Raw genomic sequence first — 27,979 nt, 5'->3', positions numbered from 1 at the left:
AGGGCGTTCCACCACAAAGACGTCGGAGAGGCCAAATCTCGTACACCATTTGTGTCAGGAGAAATTTGAGCGACTAAAGGGCCTTTCGATGGAAAGTGTGGGAACCTACGGTGTACTATCGGGACATGTCGGCGAAGATGTGATTTCTTGGTTTCTTTTTAATGCGGCGCACGACCACACGACGAGATGTAAATAAGCTACTGCAAACGTGTGGCAAGCGGGTAATGGGAAAGTGGTGATGTGGTTCCATGTACTTTCAGTTAATCTCGCTAGTGTATATTTCATTGACGGGAAATGTCTCGATAAATACTTCGCAGCATTGAGAGAGTGGTGGTAGTCGGGGTAGATAGTTTGGGAAGGTTAAGTTTTCCCGGGCTATCTTTTGTTAATGACCTATCCCTTGTTAGGTTTGGGAACGCCTACTTTCGTATTGCTATTTGTGAGCACACACAGTCGGCGGAGGATTTTATGAGCTGGACGGCGGGTCGTTTTGAGTGATTGTAAAAAGCTGAGGTCATTCCACTTTAGTTATTCAGAGCCAATTTATGATCAAGGACCCGTATGAGTGTGTGCAATTTTTCGGGTCAGCCACCACCCCATCACGCGTCTGTATAAGACCTTGTGCCTGCGCCGATTCGTTAGCTAAAGAAGAAGAAGAAGAAAGAAGCCCCAGATTGCTGAACGGCCCGCCGGAGGCAACGTTTTATTCTAGAAAGGTTCCACTAGACCGACCACCCACCCCAACCACGAGCGGAGGAGCTCTCTACGGCACATACACGAACGACACCGTTCGTAGGAAGCTTTTCTTCCCCACGAAGACAGCTTTAGCGCACCACGATGATTCCTGGAGGCACCCCCTCCTTGTTGCACGAGCGGGACCAGTGGGCCAAGAGCAGCGATTTCACCTACACAGTCATCAACGGGGCCATCGGTTTCAGCAACGTGTGCCAATTTCCTTACGAAGTCTACGACAACGGAGGTCGTGAGTACCGACACACCTAACCCTGCGTGAATACTGCGTAGTACTGGAAACGGCAAATGGCGCCCCGCTTTCTTGTAGAGTAGACAGCGGAATCTTCTCTTTTAAAGGGACAGACACAGAAAGCAAATAGCAAGTTTGGCTCCGGCGAAAGTTCAACTGCCCCGAAGCCCTCTCAGCGTTTATGCTGCGGCTACAGATGCTTTAATTGCCGAACAATTACAAATTGAAAAACGCATTTCATTCCTCGCGCCATTTCATGGCGTTTCAGGTGACGTAAACGGTAGCCGGAAGCTAGTGAGGCGGAGTGACTTGTCTAGCAGGAAAACAAAAACCTTCTGAGCGAACCACCGTGGCCGCAGGAGCCAATGGTCGCGCAATTGTCCCATACGACAAAACAACTTGCCTTCCCTACATTTATGTTACCTGCCACTCCATGTGAGTCAATCTTAGTGCCGCACGGGACGTGAGATAGTTGTTAAAGGGACACTGAAGTGATATGTAAACGCCACGTTACGACCACTCTGGGCGCGTTTACGCGATTTTATTTAGTAGAAAAATTAATTCGAAAAGGCTGTCCTCCTCTCTTTACGCTCGCCCATTTTCTGTGGCGTTTTCTTGCGACATCGGGAGGAGCTGAGCTCGCAATTGGCTGCGCTACTGCACGGCTCCCCTGCCTTCAGGCAGAGTCAGTCGGCCCAGCGTTTCGTCCGCCGGCCGCCGACAGGTCGTCGCAATTCGTTCGCTCAGTTGAAACGAAGCCAGGACACGTTTGTGAATGGAAGAATGGGCCTTTCTTTACTTGGTTTGTTTGTACACTGTATCTAGCTCCAAGTCGAGGTCGCTTCACACAAGCGCTGCACAAGCGCACATGCGACCCTTCGCTGACTGGTACGCCAGTCGGAAAATATAAGGCCTCTTGAAGGCGGGAGAAGAGTCAGCGAAGTCAATATAGGTACTAAGGCAATAAAATCAATTGATATTTTTACCGTACAGCGTAAAAATAGGGTGCGGGAAGCACTTTTTTTGCGCTGGGCTAACAAGCACAGCGGTCAGCAGCACGACTACGCATCTGTGAACGCTTTTCCGTCTACGAAATGCAATTGCTAGACCTGAGCTATTGTGGAAACTCGGGGGACGCTTACTGCACGAGCGCAATACAACAAATAGTCACCTAAGCTGCTTGAAATGCCAAAACTAAATAAAAGTGTAAACTTGTTGTACAATATATACCTTATATTACGTAGGTCAGAAGAGCCCGTTCCGTGGCCGAGTGCTCTGAGGCGCTAGGTATGTTGCCGCAAGTGTTTTGCAAGTCACGAGTTCGAGTCCCTGCGGGTACGTGCTTTTTTTTTTTTGTAAGTTAACTTTTTCGTTATCTGCCGATGTTTTCTACATTGAGTTCAGCTTTTTTTGGGCCGCAACGTTCATGGATCCACGAACTAGTTCACAGAACGCGCGCAGGCTGGCACTGGCGCGCTAGCGAGTTCTCGTTGGCGTGCTGTTGCCATAAGCACCGACTGCTTGCGGGCAGTGGGCACAGGCCAGAATGAACAGACCCTTGGCCTGGTGCGAACACGCTTTTTACGGTACAGGCATGAGTGAGGCAAGCTCCAAATATGGGGGAAAAGCGCATGACATTTGGGCGTCTGCAGGTACGCGGAGGGCGTCCATGCACTGCGTAGGCCTCGGCTAGTGAATGCTACGATTCCAAGCCGTCCTGGGAGGCTTATCTTTATGCATTTTTACAGGTGACAACATGGCAGAAGCGCGGTACGATGATTACTGAGTTATTGAGAATGCCCATCCAACAACACCACCGGTTGTGTTTTACAGAACCGAAACCGAAACCGAAACTTGTTTGGTTGCTCACCTTGGGCATCGTCCAATCACGGTGCGGCTCCTCCTAACGTCACAGCTTTAGTTGGTGCGGGCGCCGCAAACCGCGCATGGTAGTTTTTCTTCTTTCGCGCTTTGTAAAATAATGACCGATTTGTCAACCGGATAAACGATGAAAAGTGTGCTAATTTGAGCCAGTCTACGCAGTGCAAGCAAAAACGGGAGCTTGACAAATTCACTTCAGTGTCCCTTTAAACTATGTGAATGTGCCGCGCGGCTTCTTACTTTACCTACAAAACGTCTAGCGTACAGCGCAACCGCAGCGAGAACGACGACAGCGGCGCTGTTTTGATTTGCATTCTTGTTATGGATAGTCGGGTTTTAGTCGCTTCAATGCACTCGGCCATAGCACTCGGCATAACAACGTGGCGCCATCTGTTACTTTAACTTGTAACAGTGCGCAACGCTAAATTTTTGCGGCCCGCTACTTTGGCACCGAGACGTCCGTTTATGTAGAACGTTTCGTAAGCTTTTCGACGTGATATCGTACAAGGCCCCTAAAATGACTAAGGTAGCGCCATTCTATAATCTTGCCGCCTTTCGCCCTCACCCGCGCTCCTTCCCTCCTCCGTGATTTGCTATTTTCTTTTTCTCCGGCCAGCGCCGCCCGCCATTGGCCAACAGAAAAGTCACGTGGTAGCTCCGCAATTTTTTTCTTCTGCATCCGCGGCCGGGTCGGCTCGGCGGTAAGGACATTGCGCAACGCCACCGGTGCGGAGCCATGTTTGGCTGCGTAGCTTCACTGCCGGCTTTATCGTATAGGCGCCAGCGAATAGCAAAGTAAGAATTAGCTGTTCGTTCCCAACAAATGTAGCGTCGGTGTCGCTTTATGTTGCTTCGTGGTGCCGAAGTGTTGTGCCTTAGGCAGCACTAATATGGTCAGGGATGGCAAAAGGCGTCGTTATTCCGTCCGGGAAACGCGGCGAAGAAAGGAGAAAAGTTTGGTTGCTTAAATTTGAACGGGAATACTTCAAGCCGACGCTGCCATCATTCTTTTGCGAGGCAATAGTGCGTATGCTTGTTCACACTTTGTTAAATTGTGCGCACGCGTGAGGGGTTACTTACGAAGAAATGCGTATTCCCTCCGCGACCGTCGTCCACTCTTTGTTCTGAGTAGGCATTGCGCGCAGCGGCGAGGAAACGAGATTCCTGGATCAGAGAACAAACTAGAGTCGAAGGTATCATAGTTCAAATAAAGAAAAAGACATGGGCTTGAACTGGCCACATAATTCGGCAAAATTCGGTGGACCACTAAGGTGACAGAGTGGACACCGAGAGACAGGTCTAGAAAAAGAGGGAGGCTGCTTACTCGATGGAGGGACGAAATAAGGAAAATCGCAGGCAAAGAATGCGCTGGAGCGTCGCGGGACAGGAGCGGTTCGAGGTCGATGGAAGAGGCCTTCGTCCTGCAGTGGACCTAATGGGCTGCTGCTGCTGATGATGATGATGCAACAGCCGGGTCTCCCACAAAGGGAGAGGGGCCGCCAGTTCTGCTGCTTTTCCAGCCTTGCACCACTAAGCTGCGACAATTTTTTTTCTTTCATTATGAGCAGATCACTTAATAGTAGCACCATTTGTAATATAACTACACGACTTAGACGTCAAGCATTCTCATTACTTACATACGCTTTCTGTAGTAGATTGTCTATGGATATTCTTCATTGTCAAGATCTGCAGAGTCAAGATGAAGGTGTTTGCGTGTGTGCGTGGGACCTTTCTAGTGATGCCCAGCGTCAAAGTTCCAGGAAGAAAAAGTTGCCGCGCCTTTTATTTGAATTATCATGTACCCTTTATGTTGGGTGCTACAAGGATACCCTGCTGACGCCCCTTCAGATGGTGGAATGGCTAATGATTTTTTTCAGCGAATTTTGCCGATCGGTAGAGAACTGAATACTTTTTTCGGGATAAAGATTTGGTGGCATGAAATTTCATCTAAATACGTAAGCAACAAAAGTTAACACCACGTGGACTATGGTAACAGGTTCCGCAGCAGGGAAGTTTGATTTACTTGACACTCTTACATGTACAGCTGTAAGTAAACCTTTGCAAGGTTATCTGATAATAACAAGGATGCTTTTATATTCAGCCGCTAAACGATTAAGTTTGCAATGATACCAAAAAACGTGCCTGCTTGTGGTTCTGCTCGGTACATGTATACAGTATTAAGGTCCTTTTAATCGTCTGTTATGGGAGGGGGGCCCTGGATGTGAGTCACCCACAGGATTTGTAGGCCTGATGTATTTTTCATCACGAAAGTGTTTTGTTTCCGGATACACGAAGATTTCAGTGGTGTCATAGCCGTCACGGAAAGGACGCTAGTAAAACGAAGCAAGCGGCCTGTAAAGGGTCACCCCTGCACAGAGGGTCTTCTTGCGGGGAAGCGACCTTTAACACTAAAGAGTACGTTATACTTAGGGTTGTTCGTTTTCGGGTTTTATATTGTAACACAAAAGTGTTTCATGCCCTGATACAGAGAGATTTCACTGGCGTCATATCTGTCACGGAAATGACGCCGGTACCCCTTTGACGAAGCGACCCGCCAGTAGGGCGTCGCTCGCCAAGCACACCCACAATACTGACGCCGACCCGCGAATCATGCTCAGCTGTAATTTCACTGCACATTTCACTTTCGTGTTTTACCGATTGCTGTGACAATCACAGTTTTTTCCTTTTCAATTTTGCCGTCTTTTTGTCTTTTTGTGGCAGTGGTGTTCGTGCTGGTGTACGCGTACCTCGTCGTAACGTTGGGAGTGCCCTTGCTCTACTTGGAGTTCTTCCTCGGCCAGTTCTGCGGGCAGTCCATGCCTCAGGCCTTCGGGGGTTTCCCCATGGCCAAAGGTAGGCCAGCTCTCCGAATTCACCCGCTTGTGGTGGACGCCCTTTACACCGCCGCAGCTTGTGTCACTAGATAAGATACAGAGTACCGTCACTGAGGCACGCAAGTATAGTGAACTAGAATACTTGGAACGGAAGTGAGCAACGGCGGCCATTTTGTTGTTTATCAGTGTTGCCAGATTGCCGCTTTCGCGGCCTCACCGCCAACTTGGACGAGGTAATTTGTAAACAAGACTGCCTAAGACGCAGTAACACGGCATCTTCGGACACACTTCAGTAGCTTAAATGCTGATAAGCGCGTTACCTTTGATTTGTGCGCATTCAGAATGACGCCAGCCGCGCGCACTCGCAGAGCAGCCAGGCAAAGTTGAGACTACTACCACAGTTGATCGACAAAAAACGCCTAAAAAACAAAATGGAGGCGCCCAGGCAGAGTCGCATTGAAAACAAGTGTCACGTGATGCCAACTGACCAATGATCACGGCGGCGGCACGGAACAATAGGAGAAAAGAGTGCCGGTACTCTGTAACCTTATCTAGCGACACTAGCCGCAGCCAGCAAACGTTTTCGATAGTTGTCCGTTTGATGCCAACTAACAGCATGATGAAAGTTCGGACGGGAGCGAGACAACGGGGCGGCGACAAATCCTTTTATTTTATGCCCTCCTCCTCACTTTCAAAGAATAAACTCCCCCACCCCTCCAAGTACTGCAGTTTTGCTATTAGAGCGAGAGCGGACAGTAGCATATTACAGCGGCCACTTTTTCTCTGCGTTCGCGTGGATGACCGTCTGTTAATTATAAACATAAAGCAAGCGTATTCAAGCTCGGAATTCAAAACCAATATCAGTAGTTCAGAATTGATTGATTGATTGATTGTGGAGTTTAACGCGCCGACGCAACGCAGGCGATGAGGCGCGCCGTAGTGGAGGGCTCCGGATTAATTTTGACCACCTGGGGATCTTTAACGTGCGCCGAAATCTCGTACACACGGGCGTTTTTGCTTTTCGCCTCCATCAGAAAAGCGGCCGCCGCGGCCGGGAATCGAACCCGCGACCTCGTGCTCAGCAGCGCAACGCCTTAGCCACTGAGCCAGCGCGGCGGGTCGTCTGTTAATTATAAGCGTAAAGCAAGCGTATACAAGCCCGCACTTGAAAACCAATATCAGTAGTTCAGAAGCTTGGGGTATCAAAGCCATTTGCTTTGCAGCCAGGAATCATAACCACTCACCCGGTGGTCTTTGCTGCTGAAAAGAATATTCGGGACATTTGAATTCAAGGCCTCTCAAAAGACCGGGGAATGAATTACGGGACCCTTAAAACTTTTTAATATTGGAAAAGCGGAAGCATACTTTGACGTTGTTTCTATCTGCTGGTCAACTCTTTGTTATTCGCTGCCGCCCATGTCACGACTTGACCAGCCCACTCGACGGCACCCTCCGAGGATCACTCAAGTTCACTAGCCGTCACTAGTGTCACTTGATAAGGTTACAGAGTATCGGCACTTTTTGCTCCTATTGTTTCGTGCCGCCGCCGTCGTCATTGGTCAGTTTCCATTACGTGACATTTGTTTACACTGCGACAGTTCTTGGTCGCCGTCATTTTGTTTTTTATGCGTTGTAGTCGGTCAACTCTGGTAGGCTTAGCTTGTCCTCCCTGCTCGCGGCTGCGCGCGGCTGACGTCGTTCGGAACGCGAATCAAAGATAACGCGTGTAGCAGCATTTCAGCAGCAGAAGTGTGTCCGAATATGCCGTGTTGCTGTTTCTTCGGCAGTGTTGTTGACAAAGGACCAAGTCAAAGTTAGCGCTGAGACCGCAGAATTGGCCATCTGGCAACAGAGATAAACACCAAAATGACCTCAATTGCTGACGCTTGCCCCAGTGTATCTTATGTAGTGACAACAGTCCTCACCAGGAGCCACCTGTTCGCCCCAGCCGGGGTCTTCACCTCTCAAGGCGGCTCAGATACTGCGCGTGCGCCTGTGACCTTGCCTCTTTTGGCGTGGTTGCTTCTCTTTCTCAGCGCGGACCGCGTCGCCCTTCCGCAGAACCTTTTCCCTTTTTTGTGCACGGTTCCCTGATCGCTTCTTGCGCTCGGGTTTTCCGCGCTATTCGCTATACCTTACAGTTTTGAAAAACGATATCCTTCCTTGCGTTACTAAAACGGGAAAACTTTGGTCTGTCTGCCTGTGCCTCTATTCAGCCGCCCTGCCGAACGCTAAAGGATTCTTGAGCGAGACGTGTGTGTAGGGAAATCACGACTAAACTACTGAATTTGGTGGCACTGTTCATACTTTTCAATATTTTGGAGCAAAAAGAAAACACGAGGCATACTCGAGGAACGACATCAATACGTAAGTGACATTTGCATTGCTGTTTCAATATAAAATGCATGGCTGCTTGATTTTTACGGTAACAAATGAAAAGCACGTCGTGTAGAAAATGTTTTGACCTGAAGATACAAAAAGTGCTAGTGGCGCTCCCTTGCAGCAGTGTTCGAAATTCAACAGTAACAGAAGGTTCCAGTAGATCTCGCGAGCATGGAACGCCGCACAATTTAATGCGAGCAAACCTCTAACGTTTTTATTATGGCAGGGGCTGAACGGGAGAGAGAGAGCGTGATAGGTGGGTGCGAAAGAAAAAAAATGGCAACATCTCCACTCGGTGGATGATGGGGAGGGTGCGTAGTACGGGGACTCGAAATGACATCCAAGTTGTGCCCGGAGTGACATCTCTTTTGCGCCCCGACCGTCTTTCGATATGAGCCGTGAGTTGCACCTTTATTATTCCCTAAATGAAACTGAACTCACGGCTCAAATCGAATTTCGCTTGATTTTTGCTTGATAATGGTGTGCGCATAATGGACGCTTGATAATGGACGCGGACGGACATTGGGAGGTCCTAAGGTACTCCGCACCGTTACAGACGAGGGAGTAAGCCGTTTGACTCTCGGGTACTAAGTCAGGGTCGTAGTCCAATGGGTAAGACGACTGATACTAACTCTGTCTCGTCTACCAGACGCAGACTCGAATCCTGCCGGTGCTTGTGGGATTTTTTCGCGATTGTAAATGCTATGCGCACGCACGCGGACGGACATGGTGCGGTCTTAAGGTACGTACTCCGCACCTAAAAGAGTAATTTACGTGGCAGAGGACTATCGCCCTTTGACGACATTTCAGCAAAGTTACTAGAGACGCGGCGTATTACCGTAACTCGCGCATGCCACCAGACACTGAGATCTGAGACTTTCGCCAAGAGTATTTCCCATGGTTTGAGATTTTCATGCCACCGCAAAGAGCGCCACAAAAATGGGCCCCGTGTTCGCTTGCTTCGCTGCAAATGTCGTCGAAAGACGACAGCGTCCTGCGGTCGCTGAAGGGTGGAAAACCGCGTGACCTGCCGCCGTCCTTTGCAGAGCTATATGCACTCGGCACACACTGTATGCAGTAATGCACCACTGAGTACAATTTCATCGCCGCGCAATAACAGAAAGGAAATACGGATCGTGGAACGCACCGACGACGATACTTCTGTCGACAGAAATGGCGCCACCTTGCACAGGCCCTGGGAACCCCGCGGGCTTGCGTACAGGGCCACTACCACGTGGCTCCACCAGTTCCTGAGCAGTGCGCTCGGCGTGCGTTTTAAAGCAAAGCTTTTTACCTCTACCCCCCAAGGGTTCTTTCGCGACCGTTGGTGTCACCAGAAAACTCCAGCGAACAAATAAAATAATTTACCGGCACCGCCGGGAATCGAACCTGGACTAACAAAGTGAGAGCCCGTTGTCCTACCGATTCAGCTACGAGCCCACGCGAATACGGGGAAGACAGGTGGTGTACTCACCAAGCACATCTACGGGTTTACCCCCTGCGTTCTCGCTGAATGCTACGTGAAAGGGTCACGCGACCACTCACGCCCGTCTAGCGGCCCTGTGCGTGTATTGCTCATGCGCTAAGAGCTACAAAAATTAAAGGATGCTCACACCAATGCATGGCATCTCACTTCTAGTACGCCAATGTGCTTAAGCCTGTGGCCTCCAGTGTTCACGTAAAAAATCACAGCTCCTTGTCGTCCGCCCTCACGGCAAATCAGGATCACATTCAAATACTCCTTGGTGGCCAGTCCATCACTCCAAGCAACAGCATCAAGATCCTGGGCCTACATCTCGAGGCTAACACCAAGAGTGACGTCTCCTTGCAGCGCCTCAAAAACAGCATCAATCAAATCATACACATGATCAAGCGAGTTGCCACCAAGAAGCGAGGCCTAAAGGAATCCGGTACCTTTCGATTAATTGAAGCTTTTGTCCTCTCGAGAGTCACTTACGTCAACCCCCTGTCTTCTTCTCGACAAGGAAGACACAGATGGTTTATATAATGATTAGAAAGGCGGTAGAGCAGGCCATTGGTCTTCCCATGAGTGCGTCCACACAGAGGCTGCTTAGAACGTGGCTCCATAACACGGTGGAAGAGCTGAAAGAAGGCCATCTTTCTAACCAGAAGGTCCGACTAAGAACTGCGGTGGGTAACCGCAAGCTTCACCAGATTGGCTGGGCAGCCCAAAATGTCACTCCGCTTGACGTACTTTCAGACTACTGGCGACTAAAACTAAAGATGCTCCGTCTGCTTAGAAATATGAGGCCCTCACATGACGAGGGTCACCGAAAAGCACGTGCTCAAGCGCTAAACACCACCCTCGATGGGGTTCATGCAGTTATCTACACAGACACCTCCAAACATCGAGGGCGTCAATACGCCATCATCAAGGCTACCTCCAGAATCAACCTCCTTGCGTGTACCTCGCTTAGGACCCAAGAAATGACAGCAGAAGAAGAGGCAGCCATCACCTTGGCTCGCACTCAACCAGGGGTTCAGAGGGTAGTCACCGATTCCCAGCAGGCCTACTGGAATTACCAGTCGGGTTGGGTGTCCTGACCTGCACTGCGCGTGCTAAAAAACCACTCCCCAAACGATTTCATTCAGCTCATCTGGAAACCCCCTCACGCTTCAATGGAGGGCAACAAATAGGCCCACCCAACAATCCTGCGGTTTTACCTCCCGTGCTATGGAGCTGCACGAGGAGTCACCGGCTTGTCACGTTCAGGGAGATAACCCAGCATTATCGCCTTCTGTGACAGACCGTATCTTCGCCTTACCCTGACCTTTCGAGAGAATAACAAACTACCCTACGGCTCATACAATCCGGGCTCCTTCCCACAGCCTACGCGTCTTCACTTAATGCATCCGAATCACTACGACGCTGAATGTAAATTTTACTCAGAAGTAGGAACACTCCGCCCCGTAATCGGGGTGTGCGACTTCAACCCTCAGCACCCTCCTCTCTTTCCATCAACTACCCAACAAGACCAATGGGAGATGCTGCTGTCCAGGCCCTCTCTACCGCTACCCAGCTTCAGCGGGTGGACAGAACACCGGCCGCGCGGACTGGATATGGGCCCCACACAAGAAGGAATCTTACCCAGGGCTGCACTCTTGAGCCGTTCAGAAATCTGAGCAGAAGTATTTCTTCCTCCTTCTCCTCCTTCTCTGCCGCAAATCTCGTCGCCTCCGTCCACGGCGCAGAGACGGAGAAGTCAGATCGTCTAACACCGGGTTGGAGCTTACTTTAATTTTGTAAAAAAAGTTTCCACTCTTGTGCTACACCAATACAACTCAACCAAACACCATTCATGCATCATGCATTGATTTAATCTCACCACGAATATCTCTTTGAAGTAATAAATGGTGTGGTTAAGTGGATTTCACTTCTCTCTGGTTCTACTATTTGTAGAGCGATGTGAGTGAATTTAAGTGACGTGGCATGGGTAATCGTTATGGGTGCCGTTTACAGCTTTGCTTTCCAACCACATTCACGGGGTGGATTGGCGCGATTTTTTTTTCTATGGGCAGTTATTTTTTATAGTGCCTGGGGCCCTATTATCGACTGCACAAATTCCCGGGAAATCTGGGAATTTGCCGGAAGTCTTTTCTGATTGGCTTTCAGTTTTGGCCACGTGCTTCCTGTTGACAAAGTCGTTGCCAGAGCTGTCGTCATTTTGACGTTTCATGACGTTCACTGTCAACAGTTCTACAGTTTGCCTTATTTCTCCCTAAGTGATGCGCACAATTCTTTGCCTGCAATGAAAAACTAGACTAACTACACCGGACATCACAACGCAAGCCTGTCTTCGCTATTCAACAACAATACTGCTTGTAATACACGTCCTCTCTGTGATTGGCTGAGAAGGTGTGACGTAATTTAAACAGTTGGCGGGACCGATGCGTTACGCTTTCGCAACTTAGCCTGCATAAAAGTGACATAATCTTACGTAACAGCTTTGAAATGGCGGCTGCTTTTGCCGCGAAATAGGGCAAAAAATTTCCCCGACCTTCGGCACCGCGAATTGTCCGCGAATTTTGCAGCAGACGCAGTTTCGCATGCACGCGGTTTAAAGGATGTTTTCTACCGAAACAAATTATAGTTTCAACTGTTTCCAGGTCAGCGATCACAGAGCATACAAATAACGTGCAGTATTTTGATTTTATGTTTTGTAATAAAATAAAAATTATTTGTTTGGCGTAACCGCAACATAAGAGGGCAGTACAAGCCTCTCCATGACCAAGAGAACCCAATGCATGGCATTTGTCCAGACTACATGACACTCGTCCTAGCATGGAGGAAAGAAACTCAGGAGAGGCCCCTGGCATCCCAATGAATGCGAAAAGTGCGGAGGAAGTTGCGTCATTTTTCTTGAGCCCATGGACAATGTTGCTTACTTGTTTACAGCTGCGGCGGCCACATTTGGGCAAATAGAACGGACAAATTTTTAAGGCGCTTAGTATGTGGCTGCCTCGCTGCGCTTGCAAACCAGCACAGTCGCTACGACAAACGTTTTTAGATTAGGCCAGTTTGAAAACTCCGCCGTCGGAGGCGGCCTTAACTCGTACCCCGGCCGCTTCGCTCAGCGTTGGCGAGAGCCACAGTTCGTTCTTTGCTCGCTTTGTGCTTCTTGGTTGTGAAGTGAAGGGAAATTTATCGCTGCTGAGACGTAGCGCGCAAAGACCGCAGTGCTGTACGACCCCAAACAATGCTTCCGTCGTCTGCGTTGGCCATCCCGCGAGCCTGTTGCTATGACGACGACAAACGCTACTTTGCAAGGCTTAAGAGCTGAAAAATCGTCCTTATATCTCAAAAACGAAGGCCGTTTTTCGATTGCAACTTTGGGTGAGGGTTAGAATGGGCTAATTGAAGGCGAAATCAACAGCTTAGAACATGCCATCGCACCGAAGAATTAGCGACGAAGCTGTTTTCGCTTCGAAGCGGGAGGGCAGGGCGACGCCATGTTAGTCAAATCAAACCGGAGACAGCAAAGGATGATGGGATAGAGTGCTGGGATTAGTGGGCTCAAGTCATGGCGGGACTCGGCTTCACAAATGTGGCGTCAGGGCGTTTCCTAACCTTTTCTTTCCTCCATGCGTCCTAGTAAGCCGCTGGGTCACATGATCTAACTCAAGAGAAAAATAACAAAGAAAAGTGACTCTTTTGTTCATTAGGGCGCTGATTGAAGTCCAGCTTGACGAATCAGTGCATCGGCGACATCGGTACGCTCCGCGGTTATCAGGCGTAGCACTTCGCTGCTTTTGTGTCATACAAGCGGTGGTCGCGGCCGTCTTTTAAATGCAGAGCATTTCAGTAACTCACGATGTCACCCGCGTTGGCGTCCGTAGTCCGCACGCTCACTGCGCATGCGCGTCGAGTCGAGGCGAAAGCGAACACTCTCTCGCGAGGGGCATTGGATTGGATTCTAACACTCTCTCGCGAGGGCATTAGATTGGATTCGATTGGATTGGCTTGGATTGGATTGGCTTGGATTGGCTTGGCTTGAATTGGATTTGGATTGGATTGGATTGGATTGGATTGGATTAAAGTGGATTGTGTTGGATTGTGTTGCGTCATAGCCGCGGCACGTTGCGTCATAGCCGCGGCACGTTGCGTCATAGCCGCGGCAGACGCGCTGGGGCCGGCGCATGTGCAGTACTCTCTCTTCCGCGGTTTCCTCTCCTTCGGGCGCGCTCCGCATATAACCGGTGTGCCGTTCTCCGGCGAAGCAACATCCGCGCTTGGCTCAAACACCTAGGGTCCTCGCCGCTTTACAAGTACGCCAACGTCGTCGACTGGGACCGGCTTACGCAGTCTCTTCAACGTATATAAGCGGCGGAGCGCGCGTTCGGAATTCAGTCAAGGGCGTCTTTGCTTGGCTTTCGCTTGACGTGATGCTTTGCTTGCCTCGAGTAGATGCGACGCATTTACTCGAGTTCCCCCCGTGGGAAGATGCGGGCGGCTTTTTCTCTTATCACGCCATAAAACATAGCAGCAGACGATGGCGTGGTGGCGGTGGCGGCCGGGAAGGTGATAACGCAACAAAGCTTCCATTGAAGCAGAGAGCCCAACTATGTTACTAAAAGCGATTGAAATAAATAAATAGATACGGTAAAAACTGTGTGGTGATTTTTAGCCCGACATCCGCCTTTCGCTCGGTTTTGGATCAACGTTACTCGATCGCCTTGTGGTGTTGACGCCAATTTTGGCCTGCAGAAATGTGTTTCTCTTGCGAGCCTCAGCTACCGTCTTAATTTTTTTAGTACATGTCAAGTATTTTTATATCTTTTATGCGCAAGATTTGATACTTTGGGTGTGATGTTTATGAGTGAATCGTCAAATTACACTGCATCTCGCCAGAGCTATACGTACATCACGTCACTAATTGCTTACGTCATAAAGAAAGATAAGATTTCCTCCATGGCTTACGTTGTGCTTACGCAAAAAGTATGGCGAATTTCCCGGCAATTTTTGCTGTCGAGAAAAGGGCCCCTGTAGTGTTTCATTTGCAAACGTAAAAATCAAGCATCCGTGAATTTTCGATAAACGAATACTGCAAATATCACTTTAGTGATATTTGCAGTATTCCTTGTGATATATTGCAGTAAATATTTGCGATATTTGCAGCAGTAGTTGGGATATGTTTTTCCTCAGATATGCATAACTTTTTGTTTTTGCTCAAAAATGTTGCCAGGTATGGACATCGTCACTAGACTTCGATGTTTAGAAATGGCGTTGTGTATTTAAACGTATCTTTCAATATCCGCGTTAGCCTTTACCGGGCGAGTGAGTATAGGGACAGGCAAGCAGACAGACCAGATCGACAGTCAGAGAGGCAGACCAAAGTTCCTGCATCCAAGTAGGCCAGCAGAGACGGTCGTGTTTAAAATGTCTGTCAGCTTGCCTCCAGACCCGCGCTCACGAACGCATGATGAACGACCTACTGACTGCCGATAGCCGCAAAACTTAGACGTCAATGCCTCAGCACAATCTCCGGAGGGGCGTCTACGCGGGCTAACAGACATGCATGCACGCTGTGCACGCTCCCACGTTGGCTCTTTTTGCTCTTTTTATAGCTACTGTTTGAATGCATATGCATAAATTATTGCCGTATGGTGACGATCGCAGTCTCTTGAGGCCTTATCACCTTGGTGCAATAATGTGGCAAATATTTTTCTTTGAGTGGGGAATGCTCAGCCTTTCGTTATCCCCTTGCGCACATCTGCACTGTCGAAACCGGGAAAGAAATCGGCTAAGCAGCTAACATTTGTCCTTTGCCGGGTTTGCAGTAGGAAGCGCCTAAAACTGTGGTAAGAATTGAAACTGTCCCTGCATGGCGCATTTGAGATATTTTAGCCTGCCTTTCATAGGATTCATTTTTTAGTGCGTGAAACACCAGTGCGATAAGTTGCGAAGATGGGGCGATGTTTACACACCTGCAAGTGAATCTCTTTTTTGTCGGTGTCGCTGCATTTGACCGACTGTCACCGACACAGTTTAATTTGTTTGTAGCAGTCACGAAACAACCACAACCCTTAAAGGAGTACTGACACGAAATTTCAAAGCTGAGATAACTATGTAAACCGCTTCCTTTTTATCAGGAGATATCTCCCAGCAAGTTTCAACAGCAACCGTTCAGCGGAACATATTTAAAATCCATTTTAATCTGCGCCCGCACGAGAAAGCCCAGAGCGGGCCGACGTGACATCATCTGCTACATGCCCCAAACTGCCGACGTCGGGGCTCCCGTGACGAAGCCGACGCGCTGGCTGTGGTTGGCGCGCGCTGCTCGGGCGTGTGTACACGTCATGGTTTTGGGACTGACGTCATGCTGCCCGGGCCTGTGGGGACGGCGAAGACCTCGGCCGGTCTGGGCGCGCGTGTGCGCTCGCTCGCTCGCGCTTCCGGAGAGGCAGCGATACGGCAAGAATGGTGACGCCATGTGATACATCCTGTCATGGCGGCCGCTCGGCGTTTTTTTCTCGAAACCGAAACTGGCACGAATAAACCACGCCGTAAATGAAGGTTTACGCTGCGCTCAACCGTCTAATCTGTCATTCTATGATTAGTGGGCAGGTAGGCACGCATAGCAGCGAAAAAAACGTAACATGAAAATTTCGTGTCAGTACTCCTTTAAGACATTCGTAAATGAAGCCTTGAAGAATTCTCGTAACTATGCTAAATACGTTGTCATGTCTATACTGAGTGAACAAATCGAGCAAAATAAGTGTGAACACTAGAAGAAACTTGAGGATAAACTGGATTTTGTAGGGCATTTGGGCGAAAATGGCGAAACCATTCGATTTTCTCTAAAATACCAGAACGTTGATTGACTGACTGATTGTGGGGTTTAAGGCAAGCTATACCTGGGATGTGAGGTGCGCCGCATTTGAGGCTCCTGATTAAGTTGGCCACCTGGGGATCATTAATGTGCGCTGAAATCTCGACACAGGGGCGTTTACACTTTTCGCCTCCGTCAAAAGAGCACCGCCGCAGCCGGGACCGAACCTGCGACTTAGGCTCAATACCAGAACGTAACCAAAGGTAACTATGTCAAAGGATATGCACCTCAACGTAAGAACATCAGAAGTTAAGAAGAAATATAAGCAACGGCAAGCGGTATCATCTGCCTTACTTGTCAGTATCTCTGCAGAGCCAATACCGGAAACCATAAAATAAAGACATACAGAACAACGGTATTTCCAATATAATGTTTCAGTAAAAATGCAGGAAATTTAGCGAGAAACCCTCGTCTGTAGATTTCTTTTTTTTTCATAAGACTTGGCGACGAGTCAGCTTTTGCCGAACATTCATGCAATTAAAAAATCTCGGGCTATCTAAGCATGCAGTGTAAAAGTATATTCTTTGCGCCTTTTCGTTCAGTGGTAGAGGTGTACAGCGTTGCTCTAAAAGTCTATTTTCTTTGAAGCTCGAAGATCTCTAGCGCGAGGCGTAAACTAGTATCCCGGTGTTTTAGTACCGTTACTACATAAGACGACGATTACGACGACGACGACAGGCGACAACAGCCCCAACCCCTAAGGGGCTTAGCCCCTAAAATGAATGTACCCTATGGAATATATGAGCGACTAAAAATGGTTTAGGTTTGGTGCACAACACAGTGACCAGGAACTGGTTCGACGTATTGACACATTCAATTTGTTCGGGTAAAGTCCACCGCAAGCCAGATGCGAAACGTGAAAAATCGCTGCACGCAAAATTTAGCAATAAACGAAAAGTGCGTACAGTTGATGATTTTGATCGGTGACGTAAGCCTACGCTACCAGTTTCAATTCCATTTCTGTGAGATATTTCATTTAAGAAGCAGGCTTACCCTTTCCCTGTTCTTTTCGTCAACACCCTTCTCTCTCCTTCCTGACCTCCAGAGCTCACTCTCTCTTTGCAGCCTTCCGCTATTTTGTCCCCCTCTCACCTTTCTCTAATCCTTCACATGGAGGACCACTCAGGCCCGCGAGGTTCTCTGCGAATGTGGATTGCAGTAGCGAAGCTAAAATTTCTTACCCGCTGTGTTAGCCATTGAGCGTTTCTGTAGCCGCGTTTCGATGAATGCGACAGAATGCGATAGTGGCCCGTCACGAGTAATACGATACGCTAACGTATACATGTAGCGCATCACCCCTAGTGCGATGGTGGCCCCATACAGTGTCGCATATCGAAGGCAAGTCAGCGTTGCTAGCGCTTTCGGTGCTTCCGAAACGGCTGGTTCGCGTTTTTTTTTTTTTTCTAGACTTGCATGGGTTGGCATCCCACACCCGATTAAAATGTTTTTAAAAGCAAAGCTGCGTTTGCAGGGCTTCCTGTTGTTGTCGACATAATTCCTAATGCGATGCGCTCACGTTTACATGCGCTTCGAAAGTTTACTTGCGCGTCTAAATTCACCCCTGCCTGGCGCATCAATGCGACGCGCTCTCCTCGCGTATCAGCCCTGTTTACATGGATGCTCTAGAAAGGTAATGCCATGCTATGCGATGCGCCACTTGTCGCATTCATCTAAACGCGGCTTGTGGTAACAGGCGACAGTTACGATGCATCCAGGAAAAAAAAAAATAACTTTCCGCCCTATCATACACAGGCCTCGGCTGGGCCATGATCTACGGGGGGGTGCTGCTGGTAATCGTCAACACTCCCCCTATGGCGTACACCCTCATCTACCTGATTGAGTGCTTCTCGCAACGACTGCCGTGGAAATGGTGCCCCGGCGGTGTTGGTGGAACCCACGCTGTTAGCGCCGAAAATTACGTCTCCAACGTCAGCTGTTACGAGATCACGCAGTACCAGGTTGGTGCAAGTAAAATATTTCAAGGTATCTCAGTGTTTTGACTCATTGTGGAACATTGCTGCAAACCACGTCGGAATAGAAGGAAAATTCACAAACCAACGTTACGACTCACAGCCATTACGGAATTAAAAAATTGAGATTTGAGCATGCAGATAAACACCTGTGGAATGATACTTACCATAGCGGCTCCATAGTAGCTAGCTAGAAATCATTCTTGTTGAATTTAGGTCCACCTTAAGATCATGCAGAAGGATCTAATAAAAAGAAAATATGCTCTTGTGCCGTAACTCAGACCCACGACAGCAACTCGAACACAGAAATATTTTCACCCCCGCGCCGAAAGTTACCCGTACCGATTAAATATTGCTTACTACTAAAAACGTTCGTGACTGCCTGGCTTAGTCACTGCTTGACGGCTGGGTACCCAGCCGGCGGAAATTGTCAGCTTGTTTGTTTTTGTTGTCTGGGTAAAAAGCCCCTATGGCGCCCTGGCTTTGTGATTGCGGCTCACTTTAACGATCGCCAATTTCCCTCGAACCGTACATATTCAGTACGGCACTTGTCATAATTAACCTAGGCGGAGCTTGCACAGAAAATTTAAGCAGGCCTAGCGGGGCTTCAATGCCGTGCGAGCTGGCTCTTTGGTCTCAGCGGCAGAGCCTGAAAGTTCACCAGTGTCGGTTAAGCTTTGATAGCTCTTCCACGGCCCCTCCATCAAGCGCACGCAAGGTGTGTGCAAGCTCACGCACCTTGGTCGATGGGCCGTGGCTGTACACTGTAAGGCTGGACGTTAATTGTCACCGTATCGCATTTGTCTTAGATGAAACGCTACTGCCACCTAATCAGACTGACTTTATTTTTCACAATCTTCGTGAAAAAGATCGTGATGTGCATGTATGCAGTCGTTAGGGTATTTTATATTGTGTTTCAGTAAATAAGGCGGAGTGGTTAAAATTATAGGGGGCGAAAAGTGGAACAGACCAGGCTAGGCCACTCGCTAATGATAGTTTCTCTAGGATATTGCTTTGAAACTTCTGACAGCTTACTGGGTGGCTCAAAAACTGCGCGGCTGGAAGCGCCACGTTTAAAAGCCACGACGCAATTTTACCGCCTCAGCTCGACAACTGAGCCCTCTACTGCCAACCGCCCAGTCGCGTTTAAGTTCGACAAAGTGATGAGTTTGTAGCCCTTACACCTGCGTGCGTTCTGGGTTCGATCAGTTATTGAAGGAGCCATGAAGAGAAAACACAAGCTTGGTTCATTCAAAAGATTGTCTCGTTAGAATCATACTGACACCACTTTTAACGTAAACTTCGCTGAAATAAGCTACATAATTAGGAAAAACGGGAATGGTCATGCGACCCACCAGCTCATTTCCCGCAACAGAACCTATGATGTCACATGAGCTAAGCTCTGCGATTGGCGGAGGCTGGCAGAAGCAGACGCAAATTAGGTAGAGCTTACAAACTAGACGAACGAGCGATTTGCGCTTAAATTTAGGGCACATTCTTTACAAAGCAATAAGAATGATCGGACAAACAGTGGAAGTTACTAAAGCACATGTAAACATAGAAGTACTGATGCGTTCTGCTGTTCGTACTGCGCACAGCATGCTTTGGTTTAGCTGCACAGCACTACGGGGCTTGGGGTTGTCTCAGACGACACTGGCCGATTGACGCAAGCAACGGTGTCTTACGTGACCCCATTTGTCGAGCGAGCACTGTTTCAGGGAACGAATATTTTCTCCCAGAACAAAAACAAGCCAGGTTTAAATGCGGGCAAAAACAAACCAAACGCTTGCCACGGTATGGTGGCGCCATCTAGGTTACGGAACGTAAAGAAACGCGGGAACAAACCAACACCGCTTTACAGGGTGGAGACAACCTTTGAACGGTCCCGTGGCGCCGCAATTGGGCCAACGGGCTCAACGCGTTATTCTTTTCGTTTCCCACGAGACCTAGCAACGCGAAACAGACAATATGATTCAAACTTCTTCAGTAAACCGCGTCGCGGCGATAATTTTAGCGCGGTTTTGACACAATGACTTGCTTCGGCGGCTAGCGAGCAACCGAAAATGGCGGCGCCAGCGTATACGTGTCTCTACCCTGTACGGCGGATGCGTGAATGAATGTACTCTAGGCTGCAGAGCGGTCGGTTCCTGTGATGTCATTTGGGACCACGAAAACGCACGATTGAGCGGGAAAATCAAAATTTTAACCTAAATTGTTTAATTTCTCAGTGAATAAAGCACCGTTTGTATCCGGACAAGCGCTGGGGGCACTATAAAACACGAAATCTTTCGAATAAAACCAACTTGCATTTTCTCTTCATGGCTCCTTTAAAGAAGAGGTCGGAAAGCGCTCAAGGGTGTGAATAGAGGGGACCATGCATGACGCTGCACTATTTAACGGACCTAAACACATATGACACATATCGTCTTGTAATTGTTTTAACTTGAGGTTTCGGAACACCAGTTCGCTCTAGTAACACAGTTTAAGCCAAATGCGTTCGACCATGTTTCAATTCATGAAAATCTGAAACACCAATCTTATAGTTTTGAGCAGTGCGTTCGAGTGACGCCTTCTTTATTTGCCTTTGGCTTTGCCCTATTCAAGCTACAATCTTCTCACCCGTTCGCTATAACTTCGCTAAAGATTGTTCTTGTAACGTTTCCCTTCTACAGTTCCGAAACGCTCAGAGGCTGTACAGGCTGTACAGGCTGTAAAGTTCACGCTAGCATGGTAGACGCATCTGTCAGTCACTTGGCGTCTGCATGATTGATTCCGCATCAAGTGGCTCTGAGCTTTTGAAAAAATCCGCGTTGTGTCAGTGGATAACAGATCCGTAAATAGAAATCTACGACTCACCACTGCAGCAGGTGAATAATGCAAAAAAAAAAGCGAAAACCGCGAAATAAAAAGAAAATGCAATTCCAATTTTCGAGGTTTTTTACGTGCTGAATCTACACTTGAACGCCTTAGTGCGCCTTAGTGGAGGACTCTGGATTAGTTTTGACCCCCTTAACGTGCGATAGAATCTGGACACACGGACGTTTTCAAGTTGCCTTTCGCCTCCATTTGAAAAGCAGCGGCCGCGGCCGGCAATCGAACCCGTGTCCTTCGGCTCAGCAGCGAAACGCCTTAACCGCTTAGCCACTCTGACGGGTCAAGCCTTAAAAACAGCAGGTTGGGGGAGTGAGCGTCGCGGCGCAGATGTGGGGGTGGGGAGACGTGCGTCGGGTGTTGGCTGCGCAAAGTGATGACGTAAGCTCTGACGTGCAGCTGTTCTCCTTGTTGAGAGAGACGGCGTGCGCTCGGCGGCATCAGTGTCCGATCTATACCGATAAAATGGCGAGATCTAAGAAAAGCCAAGTTACAGATAGTTAATACCACGAGCTTCCCTGCTTCCTCACTCTTCCCACCGCAACTGCGAAGGTGGCCAAATTTTCACTTCACTGTGAACTAACTAACCAAGAGAAGTACATGAAGGTTTCCGAGTGATAGACTCGCCACAAAGGCCTGTTTCAGTGTGGTTTATTTTACAAGAAACACACTTTTGATTGAGATCTACAGAGCATTCCCCAGAAAGTTGGGATAGCGGGAAGATTCCGTTTTGCCGACGTGACATATTTCTGCGCGCCTTGTCGGCACACGCAAGTGGCCTGAAACTGTCCACTGTGAAAGAATCGGAAGGGTTTGACGCCCAAAAGCCACACGTAGGCGAAGAAGTGTGACGTATTGGAGTGCTCAAAATTAATTTAGAGCACACGGGGACCTTTAACATGAGCTCAAATGTCTACTCATTGTCGTTTTTGTTTTCTCTCCCCCACCAGAAAAAACTGCTGCCATAGCTGGGATAAAACCGGCATCCTTGGGCTCAGGAGCCCTATGCTTTTGCCACTGATCCAATGCGGAGGAGGAGGAAAAGTAAACTTTATTTAGGCGAGCCTTAGATACTGATGTCTGGGCGCCCGCTTGATGGCGGGTTTTCTCTAGTCCGGGATACCCTGGCCTGCGCTGGCCACTAAGGACCTCTCCACCAGGCTACACTGGGAGGGGAGGTCGGAGCTGGTCAGCCATGCCACCCACCGCTCGAATATAGGTTGGGGATTATTAGTAAAGGACGGGAACTAAAAAAATCCAGCAAGGGTCTGTAAATGCAAAAGACATGTATGCAGTAGCTATTGCTGATCAGACGACGTTTAAAGGCACCAACTTTTCCTCATAGACAATGCTTTTCCTTTACTCCCATTGGAACATTGGTCAAGATGTGTTTCAGCTTCGAAGTCTATAAAGTGTTTTGCATTGCCGTGGTAGTGCAGTCAGAATACCTATGCGGGTGAATGCCCGACTTGCAACGAACGGTTTGTATAGTCGGTGTCTGTAAATTCGCAACAACCAGAGCAGTATGTCAGATATTCTGGTGTAATTGGCTACGCAACCACTCCTTCGGTCAGTCGTCGTTATGAGAAATACCGTGCGCCTCTTCCACTCACCTTCTAGGTAGAAGTTCAGCCATTGCTTGAATGACTTTGTAGGCAGTCCGTGTTCACGATACAGGGCGTCCTCTTCTACCCCAGAGAAAAATAGGAAAAAAATAAAATACATCTGCCACCTTTAATAACTTTTTTTAAACAAACAAGGCATCCTTTGCAATAGAACAAATCTAGAAAAGCCTTAAAATATTTTTTAAGCAAAATAAGAAATTAAGGCTTGGGACCCTCCGCCATTTTACTTCTTTTCATTGCAGTACCCGTGCGTCCGCGTAAATTCGACGCTGGCTCGGCGCTACGGGTCGGGAAACTACACAGGCCCGGAGGCGGTGGCTGTGCAAGAGGTCACTGGAGGCCCCGCCGTAGTGGTTCCTTTGACCGAGTACACGGCTTTGCGGAACGCCTGTATCCCCGGCAATATATCGTCACAGGAGTACTACTGGTGGTACGTCCGCCTTAAGTGCCCGGTGATATCGCAGCTTGGCGTGCTGCGTCCCGTTATAATTAGAGTGTATCCTCTGTTCAACAAATTGAATGTTGCGACGAACTATTGATTAGGATTCGTTTTGTTTATCTTTTGCTATCAGAGAGTGGCCGCGCCTGCTTATCTTATCTGCTAAACATAGCGTCCTTTTGCTCGATAAGGCAAGGGCGTCACCTCGTCATCACTGAACACCAGGTTTTAGGCAAATGTCTATTCTGTTCTTTGCACTCCTATCACGCCAAACCAATATATGAGCATGAATTGGATGTTAAGAAGACTTTTATGGTGTTTTATGGTGCCTATAAATGCCTATTTTGGTGTTTGTGCCTATATACCTAGCAATGCTTGTAAATCCCTGTTTTCAATGCCTGTTTTCGATATCGGCACCTATATGAACACTGTATACAGCCTAAGGTTCGCTTTCGGGTGCAGTTTGAGATTATTATGCACGTTACCGGACAGAACTTACGGTTTATTACTCCACAGGGTTCACCCTAGTCTTTCTTTCTAGTTCAACGAACTCCCAGAAACAACCGCTGGCACCCGTAGAACGGGACGGTTATTTACAATGGCAAGAGGCACAATTTTGAATTAAAAAATACGGAGATGGTGGTAGTTCTATTGTTTGAGAAAATTTCACCGTGATTCTGTCCCGCGTGCTCTCCAAACTGATATTTTGAAACATGAGCAGTGTCACCCTCGTTCCTAAAGCATACCCAAATGCACCTCTATTGTAAACGGCGCGGTTGAGAATCAAACACGTCTTTGGTAGCAAATCACTTCCATTTTGAAGAGAAGAGCCAAACTGCGAAACATCACTGCGCAGCCGAATTTTCTCACGCCTTAGAATTTACACTGTCAATGAGCACTAAAAGATGCTTTTCCATCAAAACTCGGTTCGGCTGCTAAACACCTTTTGAAAAAATGGCCGCGTATCTGCTCATTTCGTTGCAAATGTCGAGGAAAGACGATAGTCGACTGGCGCCCCTGGCAAGTAAATGCCTCCCTTCTCTTTCCCGCTCACCTCTCAAGCTCTTCCTCTCCCGTCTCTTTCCTTCCACGATAACACGCTAGAGGTTGGCTCAAGTCAATTTAGATTTGCCACGTTCCACTGCTCCAGGCCGGGTGCATCCATGTCAGCACTGTCCTACGGTGGAGACTCGCGTGAATCGAGGCACCCTAATACAGCGTTTAGAGAACCACGTTACCCCACTCCATGAGCGTTCCAAGCGGAACGCAGAACCTATCTAGTGAAACCTTTTGTTGCTGTTGCCGTTTGATTTTTTAAATGCCGCCAGGTAGCGCGGGCAACAGCAGGCGTTGGTTTTCTGTAATTGATGTAGTATTTCATTTGCTATCACAAAACCAAGCATCTGTGAATTTTTTAATAAGGGAACACTGCAAATATCACTCATGTATCGATTTTCTACCTTATATTTGCGTAACATCTTGTTTTTGTTCAACAATGTTGACAAGTATGATCATTAACACCGGGCTTAGACCTTTTAATTTAGCTATAAGTATATAAGACTATTGCACAGTTTCTGTTTCACTTTGGCCGGGTGGCTGAATCGAGTCACAGACTGACAGACAGACAGACAGACAGACAGACACACGGACAGACAGACAGACCAAAATTTCTGCGTTCAAGTACCCCAAGAAAGACTGTCGTCTTTAAAACGCTCTTCTGCGTGGAAGTGAATTTCGCAGTGAAGAGAGTCCTCTTCTGTTAAATTCGAATATCATTGTATATGAGAAAATTGCTAGAGTTGTACCCAACAGTTCCCATGTAAGAGTGTATTAGTCTCTTGATAAATCGTAGTGTCTCTTGGCATTGTAATTTGAGTCTGTTTCTGTTGCGTCGTAATCAAATTGCGTTGGGCAGCCATCGACCATACACGGGTGAAACTTAACAACGCAAAGGAAGTTGCCACGGCGCCTCATCACAGCAGTTAGCTTTTCCTCTGCACGGTGCAAAGCACGCCTTACTGCGAGTATTCCGAATATGACGCGAGTCGTTTCAGTGATTTTTGAGAATTAATCTGCGTTCTTTTATTTCCCACGTGCTGGAGCCTTTCTGCGCCATTTTGAACGCGTCGTTTTTTTCTCAGCCGCCACTTTTTTCCCCCCTTACTATCGTAAAAACCAACCCAATGAGAATTTCTAACTAAATGGATGCGGGGACCGCCGGTTAATTACATTTATATTTCCTAAGAGTACCCGCAGTTTTCTTTGCTCTAAATAATGGGGACATGTATTACAAGTTCCAGTTGTTCCAAGAGTTTCGAACGGTTCTCCTCAGTGCTTATATAAACCTCTTGTTCAAGTATCACCTTAACTCTTGAACAGAAGGCTGAATCGAAGGACACACGGGTGTCTTTTCGAAGCCTGTGTTTGGCAGGGTTACACCACATCCCTTCAGTGGATAGGTAGCGTGTCATCGGACGAGCTTCGACGGAAATCCGGGCCTCTAAAGTTCTCTGCACTTAAAAGCAGGCGCTGTCACGCATTCGGCGCAACCTCCTTTCAAAACGCGCTCCCGCGCTGGTATCCGGGGGCATGGCTTCGGCCGAGTGATGCACTGCGGAAGGTACTGTCGTTCTTAACATTTTGCCGAGCGTAGCGCTTCTTTTAACCAGCGTTCCTTCTCTGATGTATTTGTCATGCCTGTTTCACTATATGCGACGCTCGAGCTAGTGACAGTGGCCATTGAACATGAATGTGAGTACTGCGCTTGCTGAATTAGGCCAATGGATCGCCATTAGTTTAGCCGTGTTATCAATCATTGAACCGCTATGTTCAACTGTTGGCTCCTTTGTGCTGTCATAAACAATAATAATTTTGGTTTTCCTGTCGTAGATGCCGGACGCGCTCGTCTTCGTTTCACATATTTTCATTTACGTAAAAAAATATGCTGCCTATATTTCTGGCAATCGGAGCCTAAAAACATTGTTTGTTCTGTCTGTTTTTGGCGCTTACGACGCACTTTTTTCAATGCCCAAACATCTGGCCTCAAGTCATCATTAACTGGACTTTCTTGATAGATTATGTTCTGCGCCCAATTCGATGGTTCTCGAAAGGCGAGTGCAATCAGATGAATAAAAATATTGGAAACGCCGGGATTCAAACTGGGAACGCTAGAAAATGAACGTCACTTTTTTACAGCTTCTTGGAGAGAGTGTACTCTGCAGCGCAATTTCGCTCTAATAAACGTGAATTTAGGCTGTCATCTTCATTGCGTCTGCGTGGCAATATTTTAAAAATGCAATTTGGGAATGCGTCAAATTTGCACGTACTCTACGGCCAATTTTCGTTTCCTCAGAAGTACGAGGAGGCAGGCTTGGAGTAAAGGATACAAAAGCCTGTTAGAGGCCCCAACGCCCTTCGGTACAGTACAATGAATAGGAAAAATTGACAAGCTGGAAAATGTAATGTTTGAGTATTAAAAATGCAAGCAACATGTACAGCACCAGATATTAAAAAATAATAAGGGAAAGGTAGAATAAGCTATATTAAAGTACATAAGGGTAAAGTAAAATAAAGTACAATTGGAAAATCAGAGCAGAACAATGATTTGAAGATTGGCACAACTACATTGACACAATATTGACACAGCTACAAAACCTCCGCGTTAAACAGGCCTAAACATCTACGGTTCTAGCCATTGAAGCAGAAATTCTGACTAAAGAGGCATTCATTCACCTGCGTTTTAAATTTGTTTCTACTGTATTTGAAATGAATCTGGTCTCCAACTTTGTTTAGTACGTCGGTGCGTTGAAACAGAGAAGACTGCCTGCCGTAGTTTGCTCGCAATTTGGGTGTTTGTTCACAATTTTCTTTGTGTATAACTTCTAAAAGCTTTATATAATAAATTTGGTTAGCCTTAAGCATACTGCACTGAAGAAATAGTGGATCCGTTCTCAAGTCGGCATAGTGTCCGTAAAATTGGAAAATATAAGGAGAAATCTTTTTTTCCATACGATCAGCCGTTTGCATTTTCTTTCATTTTTTGTTCCCTGCGCTAACATTCCGTAGCAAATCCTAGAATACACTAGAGTTGTAAAGCTGTTGTAAGATCTTGTTTTAAAGCTGTTGGTCGAGCCAAAGCGATATTAAACCCCTGAATCTGTAGACGACACCAATATCTTTTTGAATTTTTATTGCGTAAGTATTCTGTATGAGGATGCCAAGATAATTCTTCATGAAACCATATCCCTTAGAAGTTCTGTTCTTTGACTTGGCTGATCTTATTGCCCCGATATTCAATATGAATGCCTCGATCTATCTTCTTTTTAATTCGCCTAAAAATGATATAAGTAGGCTTGGATGCGTTTAGCTGTAAGTTATTTTCGTGCACCCAGTTTGACAACAGTTCTAGATATATATTTACTTCATACTGGAGTTCACTTACACTGTTACTGGAGTGAAAAGTCGAAGCTAACCCTGTGCCTTACTGTTCTTCCCGAGTACTCCGATTCTATCCCGGCCCCGGTGGCTGCTGCTCTTCAAATGGAGGTGAAAAGTGAAAACGGCCTTTTGTCGATATTTCAGCGCAAGATGCCCAGGCGGGAAAATCAAACCAAAGAGCGCGACTACATCGCGCTTCTCAGCTGA

The 27,979-nt window shown here is 47.7% G+C and overlaps 1 protein-coding gene across 1 annotated transcript; it reads left to right on the top strand.

The window, feature by feature from the left end:
• The first annotated feature begins 837 nt into the window (after positions 1-837).
• LOC144168048 (sodium-dependent nutrient amino acid transporter 1-like) lies at positions 838-27,979 on the top strand. Its single transcript, XM_077697135.1, has 5 exons — positions 838-982; positions 5,585-5,716; positions 18,183-18,388; positions 23,139-23,348; positions 27,917-27,979. The coding sequence occupies exons 1-5, from the start codon at positions 838-840 to the stop codon at positions 27,977-27,979; spliced, it is 756 nt and encodes a 251-aa protein (XP_077553261.1).

The sequence above is a fragment of the Haemaphysalis longicornis genome, unplaced genomic scaffold, assembly GCF_048455015.1.
Source record: "Haemaphysalis longicornis isolate Haplotype H1 unplaced genomic scaffold, Haemaphysalis longicornis Haplotype H1 scaffold_2, whole genome shotgun sequence".
In the NCBI taxonomy this organism is placed as follows: domain Eukaryota; kingdom Metazoa; phylum Arthropoda; class Arachnida; order Ixodida; family Ixodidae; genus Haemaphysalis; species Haemaphysalis longicornis.
The sequence above is the reverse complement of the archived record's forward strand: the minus strand, read 5'-3'. Positions and strand labels throughout refer to the sequence as shown.